The sequence below is a fragment of the Amblyomma americanum genome, chromosome 5 (assembly GCF_052857255.1).
Source record: "Amblyomma americanum isolate KBUSLIRL-KWMA chromosome 5, ASM5285725v1, whole genome shotgun sequence".
NCBI classification, from domain to species: Eukaryota; Metazoa; Arthropoda; class Arachnida; order Ixodida; family Ixodidae; genus Amblyomma; species Amblyomma americanum.
The window spans coordinates 129,685,927-129,697,837 of record NC_135501.1 but is presented as its reverse complement, the minus strand read 5'-3'; the positions used below and the strand labels follow the sequence as shown (position 1 = coordinate 129,697,837).

General features: G+C 48.0%; 1 protein-coding gene across 1 annotated transcript; it reads left to right on the top strand.

Moving 5' to 3' along the window:
• The first annotated feature begins 543 nt into the window (after positions 1–543).
• On the top strand, positions 544–11,452 carry LOC144135020 (solute carrier family 2, facilitated glucose transporter member 8-like). The gene is made up of 6 exons (XM_077667794.1): positions 544–655; positions 2,044–2,305; positions 3,022–3,261; positions 5,462–5,644; positions 6,966–7,148; positions 10,689–11,452. The coding sequence occupies exons 1-6, from the start codon at positions 555–557 to the stop codon at positions 11,304–11,306; spliced, it is 1,587 nt and encodes a 528-aa protein (XP_077523920.1). The 5' UTR covers positions 544–554; the 3' UTR covers positions 11,307–11,452.
• Positions 11,453–11,911: the final 459 nt, after the last annotated feature.

Sequence of the window (11,911 nt, the reverse complement as noted above, 5' to 3'; positions counted from 1 at the left end):
CAACGGCATTCCTATATACACGAACTCTAGCGCCGACCCAATAGATCCCACTATCCTCTTCAAATGAGTGACTTCGCCACTATGCGCATTACCCGCACATTTATCTATTGGTGCCGAGAGCTTAGCACTAGTGCATCCGCTGCAATACTCTAAAAGCTGTTAATTATTTTGTAAACCTCCTCAGTTATCAGTGTCGCTTATCCCTTTATAGCATGTGCGATTTCCCGTGCAATTTCGTGTTACAGAGCTGAGGAGAAGGACGAATAAGAAGACAGAGAAGAAGAGAGGTGAGACAGGTAGCCATGGCGTCGCCTTCTCTTCGTAAAGTTCAGATCGCGACACCCTCATCGAAGCGCTCCGCCGCCCAGTCGCCCTCGGACAGGCGCAGCATAAGCCGTCCCACGTCGCCCGCAAGTCCGGCCTCGCCTAGAGTGTCCGCGGCTTCGCCGTCGGCTGGATACTTCGACATCCCGTCCACAGATCGGCGCTCTCACGTAGAGACGAAGAGCAGGCTGTTGAGCTCGCTCGCAGCTGGGTGGGCAGGATCGCTGAGCATGGGCGTCGCCATCGGCTACTCGCTGCCCGCTAGTCGCAGCCTCGGTCGAGCTAGAGGCACCGCTTCCGACGGAGAAGGCACTGGCCAGGCAGTGTTTTGGTACGAAACTTGAAGACGTACGGCTTTCTTTAAGTGATTCAATGTTTGCAGCCGCCGTGAACAGTCCCATAAATAGGCAGAACTTTCTGACTCGTTCTTTAATGTTTACCTTTGAACCGCAGTAGCAAAAGAAGAGAAAGAAAGCTGACACTCTCAGTGATACATTTAATTAGCTAAATTATAATCCGTTAAATACTCCTAACTCAGGGGCATTACCGAAGTCATGAGCTACGCCTAAGAAAATATTGCACCAGGCACCATCCAAAACCGCCGGTTGGTAGCTAAGGTCTGTAACTTGGGGAACTACATCCGTAGCATGCTAAATGAGATAGCTATTTTTCGTCGCAAGTGGCGGGAAATTAAAGCTAGATTTATTCTAAATTTACGTTTTCACTCTGTGGTGGTAGGTTATATAAGCGTTTTCATTGCAAACCACATTAGCGCAAAACGTGCCCTCAGCTGGCGGAGTGGAACGCCTCGAAGGGCGGAGGCAAAATAGAGGGAAAGAGAGGGCACGGTGAAAGTGAAGAGGGCACGAGTCTGTGGGAAGCCACCAATGGCGAGATGGAAACGGCGGTCGCGAATAAGAGTCGAGTATAGCCCGTATTGTAATGGTACAGTGGAGAGGGTGCACTGCCTGTCACATGGTTACTGACGGACTGCATCACACTACCCGCCATCGTCAGGGGGAACACTAATGCTAACGCATACTCTCCCGCATGAAACGCAATGACCCACTGTAACTTTGCTTTAAGTGTTCGGACGTGGTTATTATTCTGTGCTAATTTTGTTCCTATTAAGTGAAAAAACCGTTTTCATTGGTGCGTCATTGAACTGAACTCTACAATGTTCAAAACCCTGTGACTCTGCTTAAACGGGCGACACCATTTTAGGGAAAAAAATGCGCCCACACGTTTTTAGGGTTTACCTTGGTACCTGACATATAACCGTAGGTGGGAGAACAACATATATGCATCTTCTTTTCCAACCTAAATGTACGCACAACACGGCGCACTATGGCTGAAACAGGAAGGGAAGAAGTGTTAGAAGCTGCGTTTTTTCTTGAGGCGTCACCGCAGTAGGACTAAAAAAGGTTGCTCTGGACTTGGTGCCTTTGGGGCTGCCGCACCTCAATGAAGGTGAAATGTAGTAACCCCCTCAGTTGTGCACTGTACGTATAATTTACAGAACACAACGGCAAAAGAAGAAGATCTCTCACACCCTCCACAGCCGCCTCCTTTCCCGTTCCTCCGTTCAATTCTTCATCTTAGATCTCACGGCGTGGTTCCGGTATCTACCCCGGTTAAGAGAGTTCATCTGCCATTATTTCCCCAAGCGCCATGCCCAAACACTCCGCAGAGAAATCGAACAAACGGGTGCTTCCGCAGGTTCGACTCTGTGCTTCCATTCGGGGCTCTCATTGGGGCACTCGGCAGTTCCCTTGTGGCGTTCATACTGGGTCGCCGTTGTACGCTTGCTCTGGGATCTGCGGGCTCGCTTGCTTCGTGGCTAGCCATCTCCTGGGCCTCGGCCGATTCCTGGTACCTTCTCACGGCAAGAGGTGCACTAGGGCTCTGCACAGGCGTCGTTTCACTGGCCGCTCCTGCATACATCGGCGAAATCGCCATGGCCAAGGACAGGGGCAAGCAGGTGAGCTGTGGTGATCGTCTCTGTCTCCGTCTCAATGTGTTGTGCATGCATTGCGGTTAACAGGTGCAGTACACAAGTGAGGATATCTCTCTAGAAAAGCGTTTACAGTTAAACTTGGGTACCCTTAGTGTGACCGTAGTGTGGAGAAGTCGCAAATTATCGGCCATATGAGCAAGAGGCACTGACCAAACCCTGATGGAATTGGAGGCTACACATTTTAGAGCGTAGATGATAATAGCGCGTTCGTGGGCGGAGTGGCGGATGATGGCGGCGCTGTAAACGTAAGACTGTGTTATAAGTGTGAGGAGGAGGTGGTATGAAACAGTGAGGGAGTGGTAGTGCGAGCGAATATAACTTACTGCGATAGCTTCTACGAACCGTTCTATGTTGGCGTCGCAATGGCACGCCCCCCTCCCTCCCCCCAATCCTCGCTATGAGGGCGCTCAAGCAAAAAGCCGGAAATAATTCAAGACAGAGATAGGCGGAACAATAAACAGCGCGTGGAGGATATCGGGAGCAAATACACTGCCCGAAGTTGTTTTAACCTTCTTACTGGCCAGTTGATTTTGTGAGAAAGTTTTTTGTCAAAACTGTTGTACAGCATCCGCTATGAGTCTTTGTACTGGAGAAACATGTCTCCGCAACATAGATAAGACAGAGTTTATCATTATTGGCGGATGAAGCCGCAAGCGCTCACCTCTTTACCCTTGGCGCAGTGTGGCGCTCACCAGACGGGCATCGCGGCAGGCATAATGTACACGTACGCTCTGGGCCAGTTCATCGACTGTTCGCAGCTGGCCCTGTGCTGCGCGGTGCCGTCCATCCTCACGGCGGTCCTGCTGGTGCGCGCCGTCGAGTCTCCGCGCTGGCTAATGGAGCAGGGTAGGCGTGGCGACGCCCAGGCGGCGCTGAGGAGGCTGCGCAGATATGCCTCTTTGGCGGACAGCGAGTTCGAGGTAAGCAGCTGCGCAAGTCGCGCTACTGCGATGATGCTGATTAGCACGCGTGGAAGAATCAACAGCTGATATTGCATTTTGAACCGGAGCTCGAGAGAAAGAACGGTGAACATGATGTGTGCACGGCGCCCAAAAACCTGCAGCAAAGACGGACGGGAAAATACGCTCGCATTGCTCGTCCTCATTTGCATCGGGCCTTACTGGCGCTGCATCCTTATTATGAAAAATCAGGGGCCACCACAACAGCAATTACATAAACACGATGACAGGAGTACAGGAGGCAAGTCATAGTCTAGCGCGTGGACTTTTCGACGAGAGACGTAAGTGTTTGCCACTGACGTCGAAGGCACCGTGCTGCTGCATAACACCTTAAAAAGTGTGGCCCCGTTACACATCAAGGATTATGAGTCGGGTTTGCATATTGGATGCAGACCTGACATATTTATTTGGAAAGGTGTTTTGGTGAAGTCGTCATGTCTACAGGGGCAGTACAAATATATGCGAACAGCGCGGCACCTACGCTCCAGCTTTCGCTGTTGTGTTCAGCGCGCTTGTACCTTGATGGTAACGAAAAGAGGCTAGAGTCTACGATGACAAAATGAGTGCCTTTTTCTTACCGTCCAGGTACAAGAGCGATGAAGAACAGTGGTGGGCGCATTCGCCGTGGTGTTCGGTGCACAGCGGCCTTAACTGCTGTCTTCCTTGTTTGGAAAATCTTTAATGCAGCAGGAAACGCATTATAACTTAATTGCTTTCAATACTTTCCAGTTGACGTGGTGCTGGCCAAGGCACTCTAGAAACATGGCTGGGCTTTCATTTCGTTTTACTTTTTGTCCGTGTATCGCAGAAAGTACCCAGTTTCTTAGCAAGTCTGCGGTCCTCGTGGGTATCGCAGCATTTTGACCTCATGGTATTTCCATATCGTTTCGTCCGTCAGCTAAGTTTCGTGGATTGCACTATGTTTTAAAAATAATAAATTAAGCGCATTGCCTCCACAGGGAAAGCGTTTCTGCAAACTTTAAATTTTCCCAATTCTTTGCGGTATCTCCAGCGGCGTGGCTAAGGTAGAAAAGTGCTTTGGGCTTTGGTGAAATTGCAAACAGATAACGGTGGTGACATGACAGATAAGTGCTCCAGCTTACTTTCTGCCAAAGGAAACGAAACTGGTTTGTCATTGGAATGGTTTGGTTTATAAGGTTTTACGTCCCAAGGTGCTTCAGGCTATGAGGGACACCGTAGTCAATATCTGCGGTAATTTAGACGACCTGGTGTTCTTTATCATGCACTGGCATCGCACAGTACACGGACCTATAGCATTTCGCCTCCATCAAAATGCGTCCGCCGCAGCCAGGATCGAACCCGCGTCTCTCGCGTGTGCAGCCGAGCACCATAACCACTGAGCCACCGCGGCGGCGATATCGGAATCAAGCCGGACAAGTGTTTTGGCGGTCAAGTATAGAAATTGAAAAGTGCGACTCATTTTATAATTTCCACGCATCGCACTCAGATCTTTTCAGTTCCCTCGAAATATTTCCTGTTATAATATTATCCCCATTTTGGCGATTATTCTTTTTGTTTCCAAAGCAAACTAGTGTCCTAATGCCACATCATCATGATCAGCCTATCTACGTCCACTGTATAGCTAAAATCTCTCCCATACGACTCCAATTAATCCTGTTGTGCACTAGTCGGGACCAACTTTATACCCGCCGACTTCCTAATTTCATCCGCCCCCTGGTACGCTAGCCTTCACTTCGAATTGACACCTTCGCTTAACTAAGGCTCCTCATGCATATTTTTTGCCACTTATTTGCTCATAAGACACCCAGACTTTATTAGATGTCGTAAAAAGTGGCCGGAACTTCACCTTCAGTGCGCTAAGTTAACTTATTAAGCGGGTAGGCTAAGTCACTGGGAGGGTCTGAGAATGTACTTGCGCAGCTCGAACTATAATATACAGCTTTTCAGTGATGACAAAGTTGGCTGCCATTTATTTATACCTTTTGCAATCACTGGGCAGCCCGCAAATACATAAAAAGCGAGTAGTTGAGGGCGACAACTGCGACGCCCGTTGTGAATGAATTCTCTACTCGCGACGTAGAAACTCCCATCCACACCACATCCCCCTGCTCACTTTTGTTTTTGCTATGAGGCAAGCATTCTTCGCATGATCGGAGGTGTTTAAACACACTCATCGCAGGCGATTGAGGTGATCTACCCGAAAACCCCGATGCCCATCCTGCATTACATGCTCGCTGTGGTTGTAATCGTGTCCCAACAATTCTCCGGCGTCAACGTCATCATGCAGTACGCCACGGGGCCCCTGCAGGTCAAGTTCGGGGCGACTCCGCACGAGGATTTCATCTTCATTGCCGTCATACAGGTACAAACTCACCCTCAGTCACGCACAGCACGAAAATGCGGCCGCCTTATCGCACATAAGAAGGTTTCACAGAACAAACTATGCAGATCTGTGCCATGCCGTACCTTCCACTCAAATTAGTACTATTATTGTGGCTGCAAAATGAAGCAAAAACAGATCACCTGCAGGTAATGCTAAAAGCGTTCTCTCCTAATTTTGTCATCATTCTCTCTACGGGTGTTTGCGCAGTTGCAATTACTGGCAACTCTAACCTCAACCTCTTGTTTGCGCAAGCCTTCAATGTTGCAATCCTGAACATTTGTTCAGTTTTTTTTGTTTAGCGAGGTTTGTTAATATTCATCACATTATAGCGGCCGGGCAATAAGCAAATAATTTTTAACTGTAATTTGAACAATAGCCATATACGGTTTATTTTAAGTTACGTTTCGGTCATGTAGAAATTAATGGCAGTCAGCAAGTAGCCAGGTAATCTGTAAGGCTGTACCTATTGAAATGGCTAATCGAAACAAGCTCTGCACTCAATTTTCTTCTTCCGGCGAGGCGCGGAAGACCAGCTGCTCGCGTCCCGCACAAAATGAACCGCCGCGGAGCAGACGCCACCGAGTCCGATCCCGTCACTGCCTTGTGGCACTCGGTTGTCACGTTGAAGCTGGTGCCATTTACTATACTGGACCATTTGCCATCAGCGAAACCAGCTTCTCGTCAGGTATGCCCCTCTGTAGCATGCCATTTGTAGCAGCGCCATCGAAGGAGGGAACGCAATGGAAGACGAGACAGAGTCCCTGGCCGGCGCTGTCCGCGTTTCGGTCTTAGTGCGCGCAGTGACCTTGACTGAAAAAATTTGTTTCTCTCCAGGCAGCATCGAAATCAGCGGCGGCCTGTGTTTGCGCGCAGTGTTTGTGTTTTGCTCGCACTCTTCTCAGTAATATGCATCATGTTGTAGGCCTGCCTTTTACTCGTGGTCGCAATTATATCACGTATTCGTGATGTCAGCTACATCTACAAAGCTATCGCGGCATGCAATTTAGGCGGAGCTAAGTAATGCGAAGCTTTAAGCAAGTTGGTGCGACATGCTCTGGGAGGAACGGCGCAGCAGGGCAAGAGGTGTTGTGCTTCTGTTTTCTTCCGTCCATGCCTTTCCATGGCTGGAATGGCGCGGCAGAGAAAGACGAGTTGTTTTTTGATTTCGTTCGTCCACTTCTTTGCAAACGGGAATGGCGCGGCAAATGGGAATGGTGTCCAATGCGCCAAAGAATTATTCTTGCTCTTTAGTTGCCTTCGGTGCTGGATCGTAGCTTTCCCAATGCTATTTGCTCCGCAGTTGGTGACGACAGCGATGTGTGCTCAGCTGCTGGACCTGGCGGGGCGCGTGAGGCCATTGGCGGTGTCGGTGACTTTCTGCACGGGCAGTATGATGGCTCTGGGTAGTGTCTACTTTGCGGCAGCAAACCCTGCCTATGCAATGGACAGCACACTGGCCTCTAGCCTGATCTTCGGATCCAAGGTACCAAATAGAAATGTGGTTTTTTTCTTCTACATTCAAAACTTCGTTACAAATATAAATTGTAGTTCCAAAATGTAGAAACTCGCTTCCGCTACTAACGAGCAAAGTTAGATCACAACGCAAAGTTTTTGATATCAGTCGCAGTGACCCATTGTGAAAAAATGAAAGAGACAAAACATTTATCAAAGTATACCTTGAATTTTTTTCGGTTGTTATTGTCCATCTGGAAGGCGTATATCTCCTTCACTTCAACAATGCTCTTTCCTTGGTTAATTAGTTTCTAATAATGGAAAATATTGGAAAGAAGAAAGCGAGAAAGAGGTGCCATAGTGGAGGACTCCGGCATAATTTGGGCCACCTGGGAATCTTTACGTGCAGTGCAATCGCGCCGCACACGGGCGCCTTTTTGCATTTCACCTCCACCGAAACACGAAAAAAAGGGAGGGGGAGGAGGCTTGAGAAGCCGCATACATATACTTCATGCAGCAAAAAGGAACACGAATGCAGCAAGGATTCAACGCATGCGTGAGCCATTTTCTCCTTTACTTCTTTCATTACTGAGAGGTCCAGCAGGTGCTTGCTTGTCGACCATTCTTAAACCAAAAAGATTCCAGTAAAAATAACCAAAATTTCTTTTCGCCAAGTGGTTTAATTGTAGAAAGCGATCCCGTCATTTCAGGGCCCTCAGTCGTGGAAGGAAGAAAGCTGAAAGGGGTGCCGGTGCAGCTGGATAATTTGGGACGACAGACAACTTAGTGATAGGAGTTGTTTCTCTTCCGGCCCCCTTGCCCTCAACCCTAGAATAGTTCCAGCTAGGGCCCTTATTTCCTGATATGAAGTTTTTTTTTTCTGGCAATGACTAATGCGTCCAACTGAAAGCGCGGGTGGTCTGTTTTGTCAGCAGAAGAAACCGAGACGCGTTTACTAGTTCGTGCGGCTGAAGAACGAGGCTGGAAAACACTTCGAGTGCGAATCGATGTGGTCTGTATACGGGTGCATGTAGGCTGGAGCCTCAAGCGTTGAAAACGTTAGTTTCGGCCAGCACGAACTGTAGGTCCTGCACAATGAGGGTGGGTATGAACACAAAAGTTCTTGGGGTTTCGCCTCATTCCTAGGAAGGGTTAGGGAACTCCTGTCTTCTGGAGGAATACGAGGGCAAGATAGAGGAGCGCTAAAAGACATGCAAGCATTGCACTAAGTTTGGTCATTAACACTGAATTGTGTGCGACTTGATTCAGGCATAGCATCCATTATTGTTTCACTTCAAAAAAGAAAGCAAAAAGAAATAATTTGTTTTGACGTGTCGTAGCGTATACATCCTATGCTCTTTAAGTGCGCCTCTTTGGCAGCACTGGCGCAGCCAAGTAAACAAAAAGCTCCAGACGGCGCTTCTTTAGGCTAGCATTAGACCGTTTTCAGTATTTCCGCTAATCGCGCGCCCTATTTTGTGCAGTTGGCAAAGAGCACTCACTTTTCGTTTTTTATTTGCGATATGCTGGTATGATGAGAATACACGTATGCTGCGTTTCTTTGATCAAGGCACCGTAACAGGAACGAAATCTTGCGGATCCGAGTCTTTGACACAAAATTATGCACAACGCCAAAATTACAAAGAGGATTGGTTTATTAGGCTAATGGGGGTTTAACGTTGCAAAGTGACTCGGGTTTTGAGGGAGGCAGCAGTGAAGGGCTCCAGAAATTTAAACCACCTGAATTCTTTTATGTGCACTGGAGTCGCAGAGTAAACGGGCCTCTAGAAATTCGCCTCCATCAAAATCTGACCGCCGCGGCAGGGTTCGAACGAGCGTCCTTCGGGCCAGCAGCCGAGCGACGTAACCACTGAGCCATCGCGGTGGCTGATTACAAAGAGGAATTTCCCGGAATTGTTAAAACCGAGACAGCAGGGAAGACGACGGCAGACATCAGGACGCATCTCACGCATTTTAAGATTCGGAGCTTGCATCAAAAAGCCCATTTCCTGAAAATAATTTTGAGGGGATGATATGCATGTTTTAACACGATAGTGTAAACGGTTTCGTTCAGCGGAGAAGCCGCCTTTATTGTTAGTGTGCTCGTTTCGAGAAAATCGGGATTGATCGAAAGTTTCGTGACGTCAAAACGACGCCACCTACAGCGGTTAATTCAAACACCCTACAAAGATCCCACAGCACAGCAGTGATAACGTTAGTAAGCAATTTCTCGCCGATCAATGGCGCGTGGCGTCATTCCACCGCCATTATGTAGAGCATGTGAAGAATGAAAATCAATTGCGCTGAACGAAGAGTGTTCGAGCCGGGACTCACACCGTTGCACCTTTGATGGTGAGCCGGACGCCCTACCCTTCGACCATTAAGGAACGTTTGTTCGACTTAGTAAATTGAGACATTGTGTCTCTTATGGTAAATAAAAAATAACGAACTGTGTCCATGTCTAAAAAATAATGTGAAAAGAAGACCTCAGGCCGCTGAAGAGAGGCGTTAAAGCTATCACGCCGTATCCTTAAGGCGGAGCTTTACTTTTTAGCAAATAGAGCCGGAAAGCTCTATTTGCCAAATTAGAACTGCACCTTCATTTTTTCTATTGATTACTTGATTGCGTCACATGCTGAACCATATCATTTCAATTTGCTTCCAAAATTTTGTTTACAAAACTAAATGCTCATCAGGAACTGCAAAACTAACCAACTTATTGTGCCATTTGTTCGTGAAATGACGAAGGGAGCACTCATTAGTCTTTTGAATCAGAAGATAGACATCGTTATTGGGAAGTAGTGAAAAATTTCGGTTGCTTTAACCATAGTCAGCACTTCATAAATGTCTCTTACTTTGACAGAAGTACTGAAAATCCTATTTTCGTAACATCTGAACAGTACGCTTCACTCTTTGTTTTCACGAACTTTCTTACGCAAGCTGTAAAACGCATTAGAAACGACCTGAAAATTGGATGTTTGATTTCTAAACGGAAGCCGCAATTATGACGGTACAATGTCAACCCTAAGTCAGGTCATCTTTCACCGTTAAGCATACGAATATTAGCGCTCCAGTTTGCCCCTGCTGTCCCAAAACGTCGCTTTTCTCTCCGCTTCGCCACCTTGGTTTACTGCTCACCCACTTTTTTAAAATCTCTCTTCACCAGCCGCCTCGCCCTCTTACCTACTCTATTCTGCGGCGCAGTGCGGGCACATACCCAACAATTCTGGACGCATGCATTTTCCAGCTTGAAACCATTTATGAATGCAGTTTTTTAATATAACGTAAGATTTCACTATAACAATCAATACGTCTGCAGATTACCAGATGGCAGTCTTTTTTTTCTCTATTAACATTTTTTCAATTGCCAAAAACATTACCCCTTGATTTTCTATGTCATTCTCAACTGTTCTATGCGATCGATGGAAACACCTTAAACGAAATATTTTGCAACACATCAAAAGAATGGACCATTACCTTCAACATTTTAATTCGTCGCTTACAATTTTCCGATTTTCAAAATGTTTGTTCGAGAATGTCGGACGTGTTTATCGCGCACGGATGTCGGCAGGTCGTCTTCAGCGCCACCTTTTCCGCTGGCCTGGGTCCCGCGTCCATGGTGCTGGCCGTCGAACTGGCGCCGCTGCGCGCAAGCGGCTTCGACTTCGGCAGCGTGTGCGCCTTCTACTGGGCCTCGGCGCTGGCAGTCGTCAGCCTGTTCGCCACGCTGGGCACGGACCCGCACTCGCTTGCGGTGCTCAGCTGGGTCTGCGGCACCGTCACCTTCGCGGGCGGCGTCACCACCGTCGCCTTTGCTCCGGACACCGTCGGCATCAGCGTCGAAAGCATCCTGATGGAGGGCCAGGGCTACAAGCCGAAAAAGAAGAAATCCGACACGGTTGAAGCTGCCACCTCTTCCATCACGCCGCGTCCTGACGAAGCAAAGGCTCTCAGCCAACACAAAGAGAACCACTCGAGGGTGCGGCTTGATGTTCCAGCAGCTGAAAGAGGTCACATGGCTGGGGTCGAGTCCGCGGCTGAAGCTTTGGCAGAGGATGACGATAGGCATCAGGAACGGGCTCGGGCAGTTCCTGATGAGGTGTTGCGTAGCGGAGCCATCTCGTCGTCCCATAGTGCTGTGGCCTCAACGCCTTCTATACATATGGCTGGTAGTGGCCGCCAAAAGTAATCGGAGCCGTGATAGGAAAGCGCAAGTGCTCATTGTGTAGGAATTGTGCTACATAAGATGTAGACATGCGGTTCTCCGACATGCAAGCCATTAATACCGCTCACTGTGTCTTCTCTATTGTCAGGCTGCCATTTCATTTTATATCTTTTGCGCTGCGAAATCTCAATATAACATTCACACCTGGTTTCGCCGGTAATTTCACCTGTAGCGCCACGTTTGCTCGTGTATATTCCTCATTATTCGACTGCACATCGATATACTTCTTCTCGACATGAAAGTGCAAACTGTTAACATCAAACTGACGATGTTCGTAGCCGTGTTAATCTTTCTTAGTTGAGATATACCTCTCATTTACGCAATAAGTGCCGCAACATCAATTGCGACTACGAGCTCCATTTTCTTAGTGCCATTCCGCTACCGGCCGAAATCGCCCAGCTTAATCCACGGTGGGTGTACACTCAGAATCCATAATTACAGTCATACTTGCAACGTGCTATAATGCCTGCCTTGACATTCCTAATAAAGTTTCACTAGCGCAGTTTTTTATGACTGTGTTCAAGCACTGCCTTTGATGACCACGGTCGGTAGCAATGGTGTTGCACATC